This window comes from Ahaetulla prasina, chromosome 2 (genome assembly GCF_028640845.1).
Source record: "Ahaetulla prasina isolate Xishuangbanna chromosome 2, ASM2864084v1, whole genome shotgun sequence".
NCBI classification, from domain to species: domain Eukaryota; kingdom Metazoa; phylum Chordata; class Lepidosauria; order Squamata; family Colubridae; genus Ahaetulla; species Ahaetulla prasina.
In genome coordinates this window covers 98,217,669-98,237,378 of record NC_080540.1, presented here as the reverse complement: position 1 = coordinate 98,237,378, position 19,710 = coordinate 98,217,669, and the positions used below count along the sequence as shown (strand labels likewise).

The 19,710-nt window shown below is 37.6% G+C and overlaps 1 protein-coding gene across 4 annotated transcripts in view; it reads left to right on the top strand.

Annotated features, from left to right (window-relative positions):
* The window catches only part of FNIP1 (folliculin interacting protein 1), a 112,315-nt gene that overhangs the window by 49,880 nt on the left and 42,725 nt on the right, over positions 1-19,710 (top strand). For all 4 annotated transcript variants that reach the window (XR_009153373.1, XM_058168510.1, XM_058168511.1 and 1 more), the window contains exons 3-6: positions 10,631-10,774; positions 14,240-14,340; positions 15,965-16,039; positions 16,274-16,365. Coding sequence is in view for 3 of the 4 variants with exons in the window: in XM_058168510.1 (XP_058024493.1) it covers positions 10,631-10,774; positions 14,240-14,340; positions 15,965-16,039; positions 16,274-16,365 (412 nt within the window). In the remaining variant the exon portion in view is untranslated. The remainder of the gene's footprint in view (positions 1-10,630; positions 10,775-14,239; positions 14,341-15,964; positions 16,040-16,273; positions 16,366-19,710) is intronic.

The following is a 19,710-nucleotide window of genomic DNA, read 5'->3' as shown; positions in this document are numbered from 1 at the left end:
TGTCTTGGTGCATATGCTCTCAGTGTACATAAAAGAAAAGATACGTTCATCAAGGTACAACATTTACAACACAAATGATGGTCATAGGTTGCAATTTAACCCTTAATGATATCAATAAAAAGTTACAGTCATACAGTCATAAGTGGAAAGAGATTGGTGATGGAAACGATGAGAAGATTAATAGTAGTGTAGATTTAGTAAATAGTTTGACAGTGTTGAGGGAATTATTTGTTTAGCAGAGTGATGGCCTTCGGGAAAAACTGTTCTTGTGTCTAGTTGTTCTGGTGTGCAGTGCTCTACAGCATTGTTTTGATGGTAGGAGTTGAAACAGTTTATGTCCAGGATGTGAGGGATCTGTAAATATTTTCACGGCCCTCTTCTTGATTGATTGATTGAATACAGTTTGACTCCAGGTAATTATCCTGGATACAGTATATCAGTATAATTTGCTTGACAACTGTTCAGAAGCGATTTGTCATTGTCATCGTCTAGGCTAGGTTTTTGACAATGTAGTCTAAAACTCTGCTATTTCTTTGTCTCATCTGTCATTCTACCACTAATCAAGTCCAATGCTGCTTAGTTCTTTTGAGATCAGCAAAGGTCAGTTGGTACTGCTACCTATAATGCCCCCTGTCCTTAATGGCTTAACTGCAATGCTATCTCCTCCTTTTAATCTACTTCTTTATTGGTTTTTAGGTTCTTTTTTGGTTAACATCAAGGTTTCTCCCCATCACTTTCAAATAAAAAATAAACCAAAAGGACAATAGGAATTTTGAGGGCCTGTTCTACTAACTGCTATTCCTAAATCATGGTGGTAATTGTTTGGCCATAAACAGATTGACGAAATACAGATTGTTAACTATATTTCTTTAAGCTGCAATGTTGTATACTTAAAATGAAGACTCTATATCTGTATCTGTATCTATATCAACTTTTTAAACAAAAATAAGCCAATAACTAACCACCAAAGTTGAATTATCTGCTGGTAGGAAGTAGAAATGTTCTGATTACATATCTCAGCTAAGTGGCAAGTATCTCCCAACCTTCACTTGACAGTGTATGCTAAGTTCCATCAGCATCCCACAACAGTTTTGCCCTTTGAAATAACACAGTGTGTGGGGCAAATGTTTTCTTGCTGTGAAAAGATCATCTGTTAACTGAATTTTAGAATTTCATGCCTTTGCTTTTTGACCCCCACATACTCAGTGATTTATATTGCCTTTTTAAAGAGAGTTTGCTGCATTTGGTATTAAACACAGCTATGTTTGGAACTGTTCATCAGTAAGACAGAGAAGAGATTTTTGGAGCACGGTTTAATTTCGTTCCCCAGTCAACAAAGCATTGCCTTCTTCTTAACTCCTACTAGGCTGAAATGTTTTGCTTGGTGGGACATGTTATCGTATAAGAAAGTCCCCCTTAGGTGTTGCAGAGCAAGACAAAATACTTCAATGTATGGGCATTTAAAAGCACTTCTGATAAAAAGAACACTTCCATGCCAGAGATACCATGTGATATACTTCTTAAATTTTTGACTCATGCCAAAAATACTTCACTATAAATTAAATTTTAAAAGGTGATTTATGGCCACAGATGTTTACATAATTCAGATCTTTTCCAGAGTCGCCACTCGTGTTCCAGTTTTGAGAGTCAAAATAGAAATGGTGCTGTTGGATGCTTGTGTATGATATATCAGGACTGAGTACATTAATACTGAACATACTGTGTGATTAAACTTGGGTTGCTTAGTATTTGCTTCTAAGTAATATCTGCACGATCCAAGTCACATTGTTTCAGATTTGGAATGAGTACTATGCATCTCAGAAAGTTTCAAGGATACCTGTCAATCATTAATAAATTATTTATCTAATTGGAGAGAAATATCAAATGGAGTGCCATGGAGATTAGTTCTGTGTCCTTTATTTCTCAACAATTTCATGTATGATTTCTACAGTAAGGTAGAAGGAAATGTTATCAGATCTGTAGATTGATACAAAGTTGGGTGGGCTAGCTAGACCGAAATAAGATTCAAAGTGACTTTGGTAGGTTTTGTTTCAATTTAGAGGTGCCTAATTGTGTTGAAAAGTGAGCTGAAGGAAATAGAACAAAATTTAACAAAGACAAATGTGAAGTTCTTCTCTTATTAAACAAAAATTCAGAGTAGAGATGTAAGATGACAGAAACCTACCTTTAATAGTATGTGAGAAATATCTTGGAATAGCAATTGATTGCAAATTCTATATGAGCCAGAAATCTGATATGATTACAGAGAAATGTTATCTTAAGGACTATGAGCAGAAATACAACTTGCATATCACAGGAGGTAACTGTTCCCTTCTGTTCTGCTATGGCCAGATCTTACATACTGTGGGCAGATTTGGGCAACACACACTTGAAGGAGGATTCAAAGAAATTAGATCAGCTTTAGAGAAAGGCAGTGGAAGACAATCAACTAGTATTTTGGAAATGGGTGAAAGTTGTTCTTGTGTGTGTGTGTGTGTGTGTGTGTGTGTGTGTGTTAAATATTTAAATGTTTTAAAGTGTTATGGCCAGTACAATTATCTGAAAACCAAGACCATGATATTTGTCAAAAGGCTTAAAAGCCACTCCTGGAACACAGATAGCCACAAGGTAAGCAGGTCTCCTATTTCAAATATCTGGAAGTCTTCATTCTGCTAACAGCAGGAAACTCATGGGAGGAAACTATGTTGTTGAAAATGCACGGAGGAGCTCATCTGCCATCCTTAAAAGAAGAGATGGCTACTACATTCCAGCAGCACACTCCTTGCCCTACTAACTATGAGGGATGATTTATAGTCCACATGGAAAAAGAATTAGAATCTTCTCTTTGGGCTTTCTTCAGTTCTTCTACTTAGCATGGGATATGACCAAGCCAAAACATTAATTAAACAGTGTGCAGCACGCACAGAGAACCAACTGGAACTGGCCAGACCCCTACCTTTCTTGCCAGTGAGTATGTCCCCCTTCTATGGCATATTTAAACAATCTTGAAGTACCTAACCACCAAAGGGTCGATACAGGAAAGTTGCTACCTAGAGAGAATGCTGCTGCAAGTCTGGACACACAAAGAAAATAGAGCATGTACCTCTCCTGTGCCTGCATTACAGAGACATTTGTACTAGCCTCCTCTCACTATAACTGCATAAATATACAGGGCACACATGATAATTTTGTACCTTTCTGCTGCTCTCATATACTAACCCTGCTGCAACGTACAATTTTGCCAAACTCTATACAACAGCACTCAAGATCCACCAAAAAATGATCTGCACCATAAAAGTCTTAATGAACATTTAACTCATCATTCAAGAGTGCTCTATATATTGCTATAGATCTAGTCTGCCCCATCATAAGCTTTTATGCTCTCGTATACCCATCTAATGCTCTTACCTCTTCTTTTAGATTTTTTAAAAATTTGAATATGTGTGTATTGTGTGTTTATTTTGTATTTTTTAACTTTTTATAATTATTATTTTTAGACTTCAATATATTTTTATGTTTTTAAATTGAGGGCACCCCGCTCTCCTTATGCTGTTCCTTGATCGTAATAAAGGTTTGATTTGATAAGTAGAGAGCAACCTCCAGTTTTATCCAGTGTAAAAGCAATCAAGGATATGCTACGTGTATTTACCTTGCTTATTTATTTTTAGTTCGTTGGTAAAGTCCAACATTTCTATGATTCAAGACAACATATGACTAAGAAGTATAAAATCATAACCAGAAGGAAAAAGAGATTGGAGTGTAAAGAAACAAAGAACTGTGTACTGTATCATATGATACTACAATAAATCTCCTGTCACGAGCAGGTGATGGTTTCAAAAGTTCATCTAAAAATGCTTCCAAAACAGTAGAGTCCAAAAGGCAAACCTCACAAGACTTCCTTACGCTATAGAAGTGATAGATAACCTTTTCTGAACCAAGTGCCCAAAGTGCATGTGCAAGCATGCGTGAACGTATGCATGCATGTCCAAACCCTCAAAATGCAATGCGCATGCTTCCCCTGAATGAGCCCTGCACCCATGCATGTGTGAACGGCCCCCCCGCACGTACCATGCCCCTGTACACGCATGGCAGAAATCTGAAGACTAGCTAGGGCAACGGCTAACATGCCCACAGAGAAGGTGTTGTGTGCCACCTCTGGCACAAGTCTCATAGGTTCGCCCACACGGCACCTATAGCACTGCAGTATTGGACTTTCCTTCATGGAGTGCAACTTAATACCTCTGTTCTCAAGCCACAGTGAGAGGAGAAAAGCAAGAATGTCACTCTGTTCCTGTACTAGACTAACTGGGGAGTATGTCCTAATGAATCACATCCAGTTCAAAAAAGATGGTTACAGCCTTGAAAAGTGTACTATCTTCAATGGAACGTTCTCCATATTTGATTGCTTTGCCTGCGGTGGGCTGGACTTGTGTCCACTTAATTTCATTGTGATCCTGACATCATTGTTATTTTTATTATCTTGCAGTAGTAGTAGAGGTGAGAGTGTAAATAAGTCTGTCTCCTCCTGTCACCTGCATTTTTCCTTGGACACAAAGAAGTGTTCAACCTTCAAAGTTAGCAGGACCTGAGTTTAGTGGAGTTGATGTGTATTCATGTCACATTTGTGCAACCAACACATTCCTGTCATGAATTTCACTCTGCTAGAAAAACTCAAATCTATGTAATTGCTGTGACTAGTGAGTAAGTGGACAAATTCTGCAGCGAGGGTAACAAAAAACGTGATTGCTATCATACAATATTTTCATGAAATATTCTGAATATGTGTATTTTAAGGTTTTAAATGATATGTAATTGTTTTTTGTGAACATTAAACTAGCTTTCATCCCACTGCTAAATTGTCCCAGTGCTAAATTTGTTGAAAATATGTTGCATTCTGAAAGGAAATTCAGCATATGCATAAAAGATGCATACATTGGTAATTTTAAAGAAAAATACTATACAGATGTATTCAATACGTGTGCCAAATATTGTAATGTTTATATAGACGAAAGAAAAACCTTGTAAAAACCTTGACTTACTGTTTTTTAGCAGGCGCATGCTTCAACAATGTCCCATTTGAAAATCTCTCGTGCACACTCCCGCTCTCCCTCATAAAAATATCAAACTCTACCCTTTTAAAATGGGACTTTATGTGAAAGTAGTCCATTGTTTCTAATGGACTGAGAAATTCTGCATGACAACTTATTTGTTTACAAGGGTTTTGGGATATATATATATATATTTGTGCTTGTTCTATCCACATCAGAATTGTTGCATAGTGTGCATGTAGCACATTTTGGGTGAGTGTGAGCAACAGTATGTTGGCTGCAAAGTAGTTTCCACTTTAGAAATACTATCTCGCATAAAATAGTGTGAATGTGTCTGGGGAAAAAACTTGGATTGGATGAGCCTATAATACTGTGGCCAAAATGCTCCAAAATTGACCAGTTTAATTATTGTCATTAACAGGGAATGCTGCATGTGGCATGGGTGAGATTAAGGCTGGGAACCAAATCTGCATCTACTCTGTGTTACCCAAAATGTGACATGAAATCCTTGATTAGTTAAAACTCTGTTGGGCAGCAGAGATCAGTGAGTCCAACCTGGTGATGACCATACAGAATATGAACTTGGGAATTTCTGTTTTTCATCATTCAAGTGACTTGACTATGAAGGGCATACCTATGCCTTCCCTTTCAATTGCTTTCTTATAGTGTAGTGTAAAAACTCCATGGATATCCATGTGCTTCAGTTCACTCATACAGAAAAAGGAGGATTTTAAAAATTGTGATTTAAAAGAGGACATTCCTGAGTTGCTACAGGGAGCTATATGTACATGTAGTTTAGTCGTCTTTGAGCGAAGCAGCATTTTAATAGTGTTTACAAAAGGATTGCATCCTGTATTGATAAATGAGTCACAATCCAAGCTTGATAGATTCATCCAAATTCCATGTAGTTTGGGAATAGTTTGTGGACAATATGATAGGACTAATAATGTGATCTCTTAAATTAATCCTTTTATTTTATGTGATTTGTCTGAAAATGAGATATGTGATAGTAAGAAGTGAAATTTCAGTTTGACTATTTCAGCCCCTAATTTGACATCATTCAGAATATGGGATTAAAACTACTCAAATTCTCTTAGAGCTTTTCTACCCTATTTGGGAATTCTGGACATGAAGTCCAAACCTATCTGGAAGGGGAAAAAAACAACCCACATTTCTTATATCTGTTTGACTTCTGTATCGCCACATGGCAACATCTCATGATCATTGAGATCTTCAGAATAGAAGAAGAAATAGCACAGTGGCTTTCATTTCAATACTGAGAAACAAATGAAGGCTAATATACATGTCCCAGGATAATGTTGCAGGATCCAATTTGAGTCGGTCACCGGGACCAGAAAACTTTCAGACTCATGCTTGGAGCCCATCCTCAGGGAATTTCTGTCTATATGTGCATATGAGAAAAGTTTACTGAGGATGGGCTCCAGAATGAGTCCAAAATCTTGGAAGACTAAATCTTTGGTCCCAGCAACCAACTCAGATTAGATCCTGCAATATTGAGAAAACTTGTATTAATTCCAGTTCAAAACACTGTTTACTTGCCTCATGGTTTCAGTGGACATAGCAGTATGGTACCTATTGTGTCGACTTCTTACACATATATGTTTGTTAAGGACAGAAATTCCAGTTTCCTTTACATGTAGTATTTAGTCATTAATCTCCTTAAAATTTTGGAAACATAGTTTGAGCTGTGCTTGAAGCAGCAAACAACCAATTCCTTTGTTGCATCATCTCTGGTTATTTGTTGCATCTTGTATTTCATTGACATTCAGAATTGAAAACCTTGCAAAGAAAAAAAAGTGGGGGGACATCTCAGATATTTGATCCAGATGTCTAATGAATTGATTTTAAGCATATGCTTGGTTCTAAATTTGCATGTTCTAAAATTTGTCTGGCTTCCACATTTTTGGTATGATTGGCTCTCTGGCAAGCTTCTGACAGATGGCATCCAAAAGATGGTGACCATCTGACCTCTCTTTACCTATGGGGATTCTGAGGTTCCTCACATTCCACTGTAAAGGCCAAAGGTATAACATTTCCCAGTATTTTCGGTCAAGAAAGATGCATTCAAGATACAGTGCTCAGGGAGAGCTTTGTAGAAAACTAATATGTACAAGAACTTTCTGAAAGACAGTCAATACATTGTATACTGTAGATTTGCTAGGTTAAGCTTGGAAATGTATGGTTTGGGAAATATATTCTATCATTCCAGGTCAAGTTCTTTTCCTTTTTTCCCCACATTGAAATATGCCTGCTTGCAATCAAGCATGATTAAGCAAGCCTTCAACATCAGCTGAATGCTACAGTGTGACTTGCCTGAACAAAAATGCTGTAACTCTTAGATTCAGTGTGGTTTTATCACATGATGCAGAGCCTGGTCCAAGACGCTGTTGTTTGTCAGAGATAAAATGCAATTCTAGTTCATGGGTTCCTAGTGAAATCATATGATAGCTATTCACATGTTTTTAGCTGTTGCATGCCAAAAAACAAAAAACAAAACAAACTGAAGCCAGTAGCAATTCTAACAGTGCACGAGTTCAGCTTTGTCCTTTTAATCATTGGTCTGTCATAATAAGAAGTTGTTCTTGGGAGAAGTAGTGCAATCTTAAGTTCTAGCTCTGGAAAAAAACTGGCTTTGAATCAGCTGGGCCTGCATTTCTTAAACTATGGGACTAAATTCCCCAATAGTATTTAGCTTTGCCTCCAATTAAAGAATGAGAAAAATGTTGTCAGAAGGTATCCCTGAAGGTGGTAGAAGGGTGAATTTTTAATAATGGTTTATATTTCCTTCATAAAATCAGTGTCTGTTTATCTGTAATAATACTGTAGTTTAGGGCTCTGAACTGCTGGTTTTGATAATTTCCAGCTCTCAACTGAATTTGACAGTAGAAAGGCCGAAAATCCCAGGGCTTCTTCCTAATCTTTTCTAATACAGATGTTCCACCTGAGTTTTAGTAATAACTGCTTGAGAAATTAAAATCCATACATTAAAAAAATTACATATTGATTTATTTCCTTCCAACCCAATGAAGTTTTCCTTTGCAAATGTTACTATTGGAAGAACAATCTGTGGTTAATAGCTTCACTTCCACTGTTTTAAATACAGTCTGAATTTCTGTGAATCATTTTCATTGAAAACTGTTAAAAAATCAGCTTGGATCCCAAACTTTGTGGAAATGTCAGATCTCTTCAGAATAAAAGCTCATTTTTTAATATCTGGCTGGGAACTGAGTTTCTCATGTTTCTATGTAGCTTCTCCATTTCAAGGAATAGGGAAGCCTGCATATCATCTTCCTTGCTGGTATCACTTACTGTCTTAAAAACTGCTGGCTTGAATTTAGGGATAAGCCAAGGTACTTGCTGGTCGAAATGAAAGACAATATGGTAGTTAAATTTCACTTCAGCACATGCAGTGGGACATTCCACTGAGATTTGCTTGTGGGCCTAAACGACAACCTGTAGCACTTCATTGCTATTTTCTGCCTGTTCAGCATCTGTTTGCTTAATGCTGGAACCATTTCTACCAAAAGCTTAAGGATTCAGAAGTTAATTGACAGCACACTGGAAGTCCATATTTAATAACCATAGTAGGACTGGCAACTTAGTTGTTAAGCAAAGCAGTCACTAAACAAAATCACAACTATGCTTTTGATCTTACTTCAGCTTTCTTTGCTTCACAGGCCTGTGAAGGTCATAAATGCGAAGATTGGTCATAAATAACTAAACAAGAACTACCTGTAGTGTAGTGTACCTGCACTGAATTTGATGCAATATGATTATTTCCTGTCTATTAAGAATCATTGCTCATCTGACATTTTTAAGAAATACAATTTGGTAGGGAAACTCTTGGAGAAGACAGTGAATATTTGGGGGAGTTCTATCCCACTTTTAAATTATAACAGAATACACAGAGAATGTTCACTTGGTGGCCATAATTGTTGTTATAAAAAAAAAAGGTTGTATGCCAGAGACTAAAATGAAACAAATGGGAATGTAACTGAGACATCAACTCCAGCAGTTGAAAAGACATGCTTGCAAATTGCTCCTGTCTGCCATATTTGTTGCCCGTTGTAATGGCAGCATTGAATTTATGTTTGTAGACTATATGTAAAATAAACGGATCAACAAGTGTCTAGTACAGTATCTATGAGATCAGATAGAATAGGATTTCCCAAACTCGGAGGTGTACCTCTCGGAGAGGTGCAGGCAGAATCAAGGGAAGAATATTTTAGTTATACTTTACAATAAATCTATTTTGCCAAAGCTTTGTTGTATTGTTTTTATTGTTCAGTTGTGTTTATTTTGGTGTTATTGAATTTTTAGGAAAGATGTGGACATTAAGATTACACTAAAAAGAAGTATGATGTGTGATAAAATATGAATTAACATTGTTTTTCCTTTAAGGCAGTCTCCTTTAAGGTAGTTCTAATTTTAAAACCAGAAAATGTTTATCTAACGGTATGTCAGTATGCATGCAGTACTTTGGATTTAATTTAGAAGACATACTTTAAAATGTACCGGAGCACAAAGGCAATAGCTATTGGCAACTCATTTAAACTAGATGTGTATGTTTTCAAAACATCCTGGGAAAAGATGCAGCTGTTTTAATGAGTTTCAATAGGTAATAAATTCGTGTGCCTGTCCATGTTCAAAACTGAATTCCTCAGCTGTAATGTGTTACTTTTCAAATATTGTTCCAATAGTAAAATAATGGAGAAAAATCACAAAATACAAAACCAGCAAATAGAAGTAGAAACTATTGGTAAAAGAAAGCAAAGATAATACTAATAGAAATAGGCACTTTGGTGCCATCTTAAAACATTTGGAGCACCACTTGAATGCAACCAGGGTTGACAAAATGAACATCAGTCAATTGCAAAAGGCAACTTTTACTTGCAACTGGTAACATTCTGCTACAATACCTTTATAACACCTTCAAACAACATTTGCTTATCCCAGGTCCTTGGGAAAAACTGGATAGGTAGATAAAAATCCCAAATTCAATTTAAACATCTGGCTGATCGTATGATGAACCATAATAATTTATTAAACTTGTATGCCGTCTGACTCTCAATAATTTTGGGTGGCTCACAGCAATTAAAAAGAAGTTAAAATAAATAAATGAAACATACAGATAAAAAATAGCAAGTGCAATGAAGCGAGGATCTCATTGTCCCTAACCAAACACCAGGGTGAAGGGCTCATTCTTAATTTAAGAATTACGTTTATTAATTCTTAATTATCTAAAATAATTAAAATTATTTTAAACAACAGCAGAATGGAGGCCATCTGGGTCTGAGAGAAACCTTCTTCCAGAGGGCAGACACAGCTAGAGAGAGGATGCATTTTTGGTGTCCCTGTAGAAGAGCCATATCATGGTAAACACGTAAAACCTACTGAATGTTCATCTTAGTTATTGATCTCCTCTCTTCCTTGAATAAGATTGAAATGCTTTTGTTAATATGAAATTTCCTTGTTATCACTGTATATGGAAGGTATTAGTTACACAATGATCTGGAGATTGCTAAATATAATGTGGCAATTGCATCTTTTTCTTCCATCAGAAACTCTGCAGTGATGCACCAGTGAAAGTGTTTGGAAAATGTTGCCAGCTCAAACCTGGAGGAGATAGTTCATCTTCTTTGGACAGTTCAATCAATTCCTCTTCTTCTTCTACTGAAACAAAAGAACATTGTCCAAAATTTCAGGTGAGAGTCCTTTGAATTGTGCTAAAATTGTTAGAAGTGGCTCAGACTTTGGGCAGAGAGTTCTGAGCCAAGAAATAGTTTTTGGGTGATTGTCCAATAGGACAGATGGTTGATATCGTCTGAGTCGGGAATAAGACAATTACCTGCTGAGTGGATGTTGTCCAGTGAACTGAACATTAATGATGAAGAATAATGGATAGTGGACAACCGGTTCTACAGCCAATTTCACAGTTTATGTTTACCTGGAAGTGAGGCTTGTGGAAATAAATTTAGCTTTTTAAAATACGCATATCCTAAAACTTTATTGTGGAAAGGGGCATGGAAGCTCGAGGGGTTAGGATGCGGGCTTGACAAGCAGCACGCTTGTTTTCTTATTTTAAATATTTGAAAGGCTTGTACAGTAGAGTTTATTTTATGGAAAGTAGTTGGAACATGTTAAACGATAGATATTTGCTTGCTGTCACTTTAAAAGGATTATGAACTGGCATTCACTGAACCTGAGTTACACTTTAAGAGAGGTTTTGGCTACTAGTACAGCCAGTCATCTGACTGATGTATTTCTGTCATCTCACCTTGTGCTGAGAGAAGTATTTTCTATTAAGCCTTCCTAAAATAGAGTTGAGCCTTTCTATTCTTCGTAGTGGAGTAGTTCTCTGCTTAAGACTGTCTGATCCTAACATGACATGTTCTGGACACATTCTGGATGACTTCTTGACTGATGCCAGTGGACCTGATCTCTTAACAAAACTTTGCGAAGAAAATGTTAGCCTCCCCATTGTATCATTTACGCCTTGTCTTTTGGTCTCAAATACACAGTATTTTTCTTTGTATTGCACCAGTGAAATTGAAAATGGTAGTTTTTATTTTTTTAAAAAAATCTCTTCATCAGGGCAAATGAATGGGTTGATGAAGAAAGAGCAGGGATTATGTTGAATTCTGTTCTTAGAATAGAAAATAAGAATAACATTTTGCAGCCTATTATACCTCATTTAGCTTCCATGTCAGAGAGGTTTTTTTTTTTAAAAAAAATTCTGTCTCAATCACTGCTAATAGCTAAAAATCAGTCTTGCAGGAGTCTAAAATACAGGCGTTTCTCTCTCCTTTTGTTATCGTTAGTATAACAGCAAAACATCTACAAGTTTTATTTGCATGCTGTGTAAATTCTGCTTCTAATCTGATGTCAGTTACATGTAAGATACACATACACACACACACCCGTGTAAAGAAAATTTCACACAACTTTAAATTGGCTGAACTGGAAAATTTTAACTATCCATGAGATCAGCCGAAACTCATTATCTCCTAATGCATTTCTAAAACAGATGAAGTGCATCATGGGATGCATAGCTTCAGAGGTGGGTTTCAGAAGGTTCTGACCAGTTCTGGAGAACCAGTAGCAGAAATTTTGAGTAGTTCGGAGAACCGGTAAATGCCACCTCTGACTGGCCCCACCCCCATCTATTCTCTGCCTCCCAAGTCCTAGCTGATTGGGAGGCAATGGGGATTTTGCAGTAACCTTCCCCTGGATTGGGGAGGAAAGGAGATTTTACAGTATCCTTCCCCTGGAGTGGGGTGGGAATGGAGATTTTACAGTATCCTTCCCCTGCCATGCCCACCATGCCACGACCACCAAGCCACACCCACAGAACTGGTAGTAAAAAAATTTGAAACCTACCACTGGATAGCTTCTATAGTAATCGATGTAAATTTTCAATCATCTGGGTTTTCTTCCAGAAAGAAGAAAAATCTAGCAAGTTTTCTTGCTTAATGCCCAAGGATTTATCAAACCATTATTTGGGGGTATTTTTTTGTTCTGATTTCCCCACCCCACCCCTGAAAATCATGTTCTTCAAGCTCCTAAATCTAGAAATGGTTGATGTCTTAAATAGTGTATTAAAAAGTTCACACACATTTATATAGAATATCCAAATACAAGCTTATTTTGTTTTACATTTTGTCAATTCATCTTATTATATTTAATTTTACAATTTGGTGTAAATGGCAGCTTTGATTATAATTGACAGAAATAACTATATATAGTGATGGAAAAATAACCTAGAATCTTATTTACCATTAAAATAATTTTTCTTTCCTGTCAGGTACTTTGATACTTAGAAATATTTTTCCCATTATGGTACAAAATGCCAAGTACCTATGGGATATTCAAGGCATATATTATTATCCTGTAGCATGACATATGGGATTACTGCCTAACAATTTTAAGTGCTCTGACACCAGGTATGGAAAGTGTGTGAAATTCTAAGCCCTTGAGTGCAGAAGCTGCTGCGTTCATGTTAAAAGCAGATACAATATAGTGAATTAAGCTATTCAAAGAGTTGTGCATTCTGTATTACTGGTTTAAATCCACAGGCAGAAATATCTGTAGGGCAATAGACTATTATGTTATACTGGGTTTGTTATTCTTCTCACAGGATTTAGTTCCAATATGCACCTCTCCCATCAAATCAAATTACATCCTTTAAGACAGAATGGCCAAATACCAAGAGAGTATCAAAGTCCATGTGCCTGGAGTATTTGCTCAAGATAAGAAGCGAGGAGGAAAACTGACAGCAGATCAGGCTTTTGAGGCACATGATGTCCTGCAAGGCAAGCCATAAGATAGGGGTGAACAGTTTGTTACCCCGGGCCTGCGTGTGGCATCATGAGTCCCCTCTAGTCAAATGTCAGGAGCATCTCTTTCTAATATATTGAAGTGCTAAGTCTGAAGATTGCAGCGTAAGCCCTCAAGCAGGCTTAGTGCAAAACAAGGGAAAGGGAAACAAGAAGAAGAAAAAAAACCTCTGAAAAAACAAACCCTGTTCGCATGTTCAAACACTGAATAAAATCTTGGCCCTGCCACACATGTGATGAGATCCCATTCATTTTGCATCACATATGTTGGAGCCCTTGGCATCCACACCTGCCATAAAATCACAAGAGTTAATGTGTGGAGAGCAGCAGCAGGTGCAGAAGAGTTTGATTCTGCCCGAAGATTATTTTCAGCATGAGGAACAGCTGCCATCTACAGCAACATTTAGATCTATGAATCTAAAGAGCCAACATGAACCCACATAAACATCTTGGTACCTGAGGATGGGGCTTATGTGTGTGTAACACATGCACTTGTCTTTTGTTGAATGTATTTATAGTTGTCATGTTCCTTCATTTCCTGTGCCCTACCTGAAGAATAAGGGGATGCGGTGGCTCAGTGGCTAAGACGGTGACCTTGTCGATCAGAAAGTTCGGCAGTTCGAATCCCTAGCACCGCATAACGGAGTGAGCTCCTGTTACCTGCCCCAACCTCTGCCAACCTAGCAGTTCGAAAGCACATAAAAATGCAAGTAGAAAAATAGGGACCACCTTTGGTGGGAATGACTAGCACGTATGTTTACCTTTACCAGAAGAATGCTTTCAAAATGATCACCGGGCAACGTAATTATTAGCAATGTTTGTTTTTTTTCCCAGGGTTCTCGATGTTCTTCAGATGCCAACATGCTTGGGGAGATGATGTTTGGTTCTGTGGCTATGAGCTACAAGGGTTCAACTTTAAAAATCCACCAGATTCGGTAAAGATTCTTTTGGTTTTATATATATATATATATTTCTTCTCGGGCCTCTCCAGAAGTTAGAATCTTATTTCACCTTGCAACCAGACTTCTGGGTTAACATTAACTCTTGTAGTATGAAGATAATATAGAAAGCGTGGGGAGAAGAAATGTGATTCCTCTGGGGTTTGGAGCGGGTAGTGGTGGTTGGATTTTGTATCCCATATTCAAAACTGGGGTGGGGTGGGAGTTCCCATACATTCTCCTAATGAAACATATTTCCTGTCCTTCAGATTTTATCCTGTCCTTCAGATTTTATCAGGGATTTATGGTAAATTCAATAGTTGTGTATATTGGACTGTGTACAGTGTGCCAGTGCTGGGACAGAGATGGACAGTCAGGTGTGCATGGTGTTCACAGGCATTTTTTAGCCCAGAAACCCAAACTGATTGTGATTACTGAAAACTTGGATGCTATGCTATGGGAAATATGAGGTGGGAAATAAATATGGAATACAAATCCTAAGTAGGCATGTAATTATTTAAAAATGGTCCAAACCTTCCAAAACTCTTCCCAAGGCCCTCGCAGGTGGCCCTATCCATTTTATAAGCCTTCATTGCCTTAATTATGTCAAAGCCCTCCATCACCCCTGCTGTAGTCAAGTACTTCTTTCCAGAATTTTATTTTGTTGAGTATTTGCAGAATAATTTTAATTATGTAATTTTGATATGCTTATCCCCAGCTAGTTACTTTATGTGCTTTTCATCTGTATACATTTAAAGCCAGAATCCCACAGCTCACAAATAAGCAAGCTGTTCCATTATTACCCTAGTTGTCCTTCAGTGTGGAAAAACATAGAATGTATATTTTTACAGAAAAAATAATGCTGCCATCTGTTAAGCTCATCACAGGGTGGGGTTCAGTCTATAGAAATTAAGGTTGATTCTGATGGGATTTAAGAGCAATTGTAGACCCATATATTTGGGAAATTACAAATTATTTTAGAGAGAAGTTCCCTGAAGATGGGTTCCAGCACGAGTCTGAGAGCTTGGAAGACAAAACCTCTGGTCCCAGTGACCAACCCAGATTGGATCCTGCAATAATTTTATACAGTAAAATTGAATGTTACAATGAGCTTTCTGGAAACAAGGCTCTTAGAAAAGTATTACCGCATGAATGTTTTTATTAAAATTCAGGGCAGGATTGTTGGCTTCTAGTGTTTAGTATTGCTTTTATGTGCTTATGTACTTCATGCCTAAAATTGAGGTGTGTTTTGGATGATTAGCTGACATGGGGAAAAAGCAAATGAATCCTATTTTAATATAATGAAATAAATTGTTTATTTTTTTTCTTTAGCCCACTATTTTTGGGGAATGCTTTGGAATGTTCATTTAGTAATGAATTTAGTAGAATTTAGAACCTTAAAACAGTGTTTCTCAACCTCAGCAACTTGTGGACTTCAACTCCCAAAATCTCCCAGCCACTACGCCTGCTGGAGAATTCTGGGAGTTGAAGTCCACACCTCTTAAAAGTGGCTGAAGTTGAGAAGCCCTGTCTTAGGGAGACCATGACTCTACTGCCCCTATGAATGGGGATTGCTATTTGGTGAGGACATTTTTTCATTCTTATTCTCTTGGCTTCACAGCTCTCCTCCACAGCTTATGCTGAGCAAAGTTTTTACAGCTCGAACAGGAAGCAGTATTTATGGAAGTTTAAACACGTGAGTACATTAGAAAGAGCATGTGATCATTAGGAAGTGATAGAGACTGGTGCTTTTGGTTTCTTCAGGAGAATCGATTGTCTCTTGCTAGTTACTTTTTTTCCTCTAAGGGTTCCTCTTTCATTCTCAGAAGTCATAAGGGTGCAATGGGAAAAGGGAGGTAAGACACAACTGATAACTAAAGACAAATGTCACAGCACAAGATTGTTTTCTTTCTTTCTTTTTTTCTTGTAGGCTTCAAGACAGTCTTGAGTTTATTAATCAAGATAATAATACTTTGAAGCCGGATCATACCACAGTTATGAATGGACTGCTTATGAACATAGGTAATTTTCTTATTTGCAAGATAAGACCTTTAACGATTGGCACAGATTAATCTGACCCATACTAAAATATCTTTTTAAAGAAATGCTATAGATTTGTGGGGCTAAGGCAGCCATTACTCTCAGTTCAAACACAGCTCATGACACTTGAAAATGTTTACTGCAGTGTGACTATTTGGAAGATGTTGATGAAGTCAGTTGAAATCTCTTTATGATGAGAATAACCATTAGCCTAATATAAACCACGAAATGTTCCCCTTATTAGAATTGTATTCTAATTAGATAAAACTGTACTATTTAAAATTTAAACATGTGCATGTCACACAACATTATATATTTATTATCATGTGAATATGTAATGAATGTGATATGTGAGGTATATTTCATAGTTCCAGTTGGTTTGTTCAATTGTTGTTGTTTTTTTAGTTAATTTTGAATACTTACATTTGCTTTCATTCTACATTTCGGGGCAATCACAACAATATAATAACAAATAACATCTTTAAAATATTAAATCTGGTAATTAAAAAAAATGCCTGGCAAGTCAGTTTTCACCTGACCCCAAAATATTGTAATACAGGCATCAGGCAGGTGTACTACTGTACTTTTCAGAGTATAAGACACACTTTCCCCCCACCTAAAAGAGGGTGGAAATGCTGGTGTGTCTCATACACTGAATACAGCCATTTTTGGCCTTCTGAAGCCCTGTCCCACGCATCCTGATTTTGCGAAACAGGGCGCACAGAGGCTTTGGGAGGCCTGCAGAGTGCTTCTGGGGGCTGGGGAGGGCAAAAATGCCCCCGTTTTTGTGAAAAATTGATCCATTTTTGGTCTCCCAAACCACCCACCATCGTGTTTTTGCCCTCCCCAGCCCCCGGGAGCACTACGCAGGCTTCCTAAACCCTCTGCGTGCCGTTTTTGTGAAAAATGGGATGCTCAGAGGGTTTGGGAGACCTGCAGAGTGCTCCTGGGAGCCAGGGAGGGCAAACACTTTTTTTCTTTCTTGCTTACCTCTTTGAAATCTTGGTGCATCTTATACACCGGTGCATCTTATAGTCCAAAAAATATAATACTCCATAGATGGTGAAAGGATAATCATGTAGCCCCCAATAAAGAAAAACACTTCAGAAAAAAATGCTAAAAGCTGACATAGGACAGTTCCCTCCAAAGTTTGCATAATAAGCAGCAGCTAGTAATTAAAATTGTGACAGTTGTATCCTTCATCAGCTGAACTTTCTGGGAAGGCTATGTAGCTGCTTTGCATGAACCCCAACAAGTGAATCTAGGGCAGAGGTTGTAAACTTGGCAGCTTTAAGACTTGTGGACTTCAACTCCCAGAATATTCCAGCCAGCTATGCTATGCTGGCTGGAGAATTCTGGGAGTTGGAGTCCACAAGTCTTAAAGCTGCCAAGTTTGAAAACCTCTGATCTAGGGCATGGATCATGACTATCAGTCTCCTGAAAGGACCCCAGTAATAACTCAGCTGCCACTAATAAAAATTATCCTTTCTGACCTTGGTTGTCAACACAGCCTGCAGAGACAATGATGGATCTATTGATCAATGAATATGTTTCATATACCATATACACGACATAACTCACATCAACTGCTTTGGACACATGACAGCAGCAGGAGGAAAATGAACAGGAGCACAGTTGTTGTTGTTATTTTTTTCCAAACAAGAATACTGCCTTGTTCTTCCCAAAGATTTTAAGCTGATTTGGGAGATAGTCAAGTCGAACTCAACAGTTCCCCACTTCATACCATACTGCAGCCTCCTATGCCCCTACAAATACCGTTCTTCAGAGTTCAGGGAGCCTTTGTGATAGAATAGAATAACAGAGTTGGAAAGGACCTTGAAGGTCATCTAGTCCAACCCCCTGCTTAGGCACTTCAGACATATTGGTTATCCAACATCTTCTTAAAAACTTCCAGTGTTGGCGCATTCACAACTTCTGGATGCAAGTTTTCCACTGATTAATTGTTCTAACTGTCAGGAAATTTCTCCTTAGTTCTAAGTTGCTTCTCTCCTTGATTAGTTTCCACCCATTGCTTCTTGTTCTACCCTCAGGTGCTTTGGAGAATAGCTTGACTTCCTCTTCTTTGCAGCAGCCCCTGAGATATTGGAACACTGCTATCATGTGTCCCCTAGTCCTTCTTTTCATTAAACAATGAGATAATGTTGCATAATAATGTAGCATAATTGTTCAGAGAAGCTGCAGAAATTCTGCCGGGTGCCTTGCATTTCCACTCTTAGTTTAGTTACCCTTTATTTATTAAGCATTTCCTAGAAAACATGAAGAGAGCCGGTTTGGTATACTGGTTTAAAGCATCAGGCTAGAAGCCAAGAGTCGGTGAGTTTTATTCCTGCTTTAGGCACTGGTGACTTTGAGCCAGTCATTCTCCTTTAGCCCTGCAAAAAAAGGCAAGGCAAGCCATGTCCAAAATATTTGCCAAGACAATTGCAGAGACTTGCCCAGACAAAATTGCCAGAAATCAAGACTGACTCAAAGCCACACACACACAAAGGAAATGAGAAGAATGAGCTTTATTACCCATGATTATGTTTACTGGGGTTTTTGGCTGCAGTTTGCTGCCCTTACTCATACAGCTGTTCCTCAGCAATCTTAATTAATCTTCAATAATAGCACTCTGCCAAGAATATGATGATCCAGACAAAATGCTTTCCTTTTCCTATAAGGCCTATCATTTATATTTGTTACCTAAGGCACCATCTGTTTGAGCAGAATGATTTCAGACTAAGCACAACACAGTTTATGCAGTTAGTTGCTTATTGTTTGAAATGAATTATTTGGCTTTCTAGTGCCAAAACCCATAGGTCGGCTGAAAGATCAATGCATACTGAACTTATTATATTTTGGGATTGCTTCATCTTTGGATGAAAGATTCGCTTAACACCCTTTTAATCCATTTATTTAACCAATATCGCTCACCTTTTAGAAACTGTCTTGGTTTTAATAAAAAACAAAAGCTCAAGAACATAAAACAAAACAATTTGTTTTTACTTGTGGAGCCCTACTGCTTTCATGTACTGTACATCTTGAAATAATTGAAGTATAATTTTCTGATCCCTGTAAACTACAACATAACACATTCATTTTAACTGCTGCTGTCCTTCCTCTCTTCCCTTTACTAAATTTAAACTTCCCCAGTAGAGAATGGCAGATCACTACAATGGACAAGGGTTGCAATTCTGATTTAAAGTGTAACTGCAAACCAGTTTTATATTCAAATGTACTGTGGGCAGTGGCATGGAAAGAAAGCTTTGTGTGTACTAGGCACCGTATATATGGAAAAACGTCAGTGTGGTAGGATTTACAAGTATA